General features: G+C 37.9%; 1 protein-coding gene across 1 annotated transcript in view; it reads right to left on the reverse strand.

Moving 5' to 3' along the window:
- The window catches only part of LOC119586927, a gene marked incomplete at its 3' end in the record, with an annotated part of 100,674 nt that overhangs the window by 88,331 nt on the left and 11,124 nt on the right, over positions 1-1,219 (reverse strand). The window contains 1 exon segment of the mRNA XM_037935656.1: positions 886-988. Coding sequence (XP_037791584.1) covers positions 886-988 — 103 coding nt within the window.

Genomic DNA, 1,219 nt, shown 5'->3' on the forward strand with positions numbered 1-1,219 from the left:
GGCAAGACAACCAGCTGCCACGCCCCAAAAAGCACTTGATACGCGATATCCCCAGCCTGCAAAAGAGGCACATCCGTTATTCCAGATCCCGAGGATGTGGTGCCGTTCACACATTTCTTCAGCGAAAGAGAATCTTTTTTTTTGGTCAACGAAAGGATATACACGTTTTTCTTCTCGGGGTCTTTTCTTCATAGTGATTAAATACAACAATATTCGCCAAGGGAAATTATACTGGATGCCAATGCGCTGTGTGCTATTTGAGACTGTAAGTGTATTTATACATACATGGAAAATACCATAATTTCGTGCAAAAATGGTCTAGCAGAAAAACGTTTGCGATATCTTTTCTGAAATCCTGGGGAAAAGAAAAGTGTTGTGCATCCGAAAATGCTGTATAAATTTAGGTTAGTCTATGTATGCACCGGTTCTCGTGTTCCCGTTTTCTGTATCCCAGACCAGCTATATCTTCACAGAAAATCGATCAACTACAGCACAGACCTTTATAAAATGATACCGCGTTATATTCGCGACATGATAATAAATCATGGAACGAAATGACATGCAAAGAAATGTTGAAAAAAATAGTAATATGTACAAGAAAACATGTTTACCATAAGACTTTATGCATACCTTTAGAAATTTATTTTAAAGCAGTAATTTCCAGTGGTTATGACCGACTTAATTAACGCTTCCATATACATTAATATTTACGGTAAGCACTACCGTGATTTCACGCTCTCGTACACATTATCATATCACGTTTAGAAGAGAAAAAAAAAACATGAATGAGAACGAAAAACACAAAGCCATTCATATTCCCCCACACCTTTTCCAAGCGTTTGCCACAACAAACACCATTTGTAAACATTTTACATTAGTACTTACTGTGAGGCGTTGAGCTCAGGGAGGAATTGTGCTGGGCAGCTGATATGTAACCAGAATCCTCCCCTGTTGACGACGCGCTGTTCCAGCCAAGGTTCATATACACCTGTGTGCAAGAAGGCGGTCGTCTTAATGGTTACTTCTTTGAGTGTTGTGGAGGACTATAAAGCTATTTTAGATTAGCAAGAGTGTGTAAGCACGGTCTAACGTATGCCATATTGTACACTGCATGATAATCGTTTTTTTTTCTAAGACACTCTCGAATAAAGGGAATATATACTATACTTTAAACTATATAATGGATATATTTATTTTCTTGTTCTGACAAAATTATTCC

The sequence above is a fragment of the Penaeus monodon genome, chromosome 22 (genome assembly GCF_015228065.2).
Source record: "Penaeus monodon isolate SGIC_2016 chromosome 22, NSTDA_Pmon_1, whole genome shotgun sequence".
NCBI classification, from domain to species: domain Eukaryota; kingdom Metazoa; phylum Arthropoda; class Malacostraca; order Decapoda; family Penaeidae; genus Penaeus; species Penaeus monodon.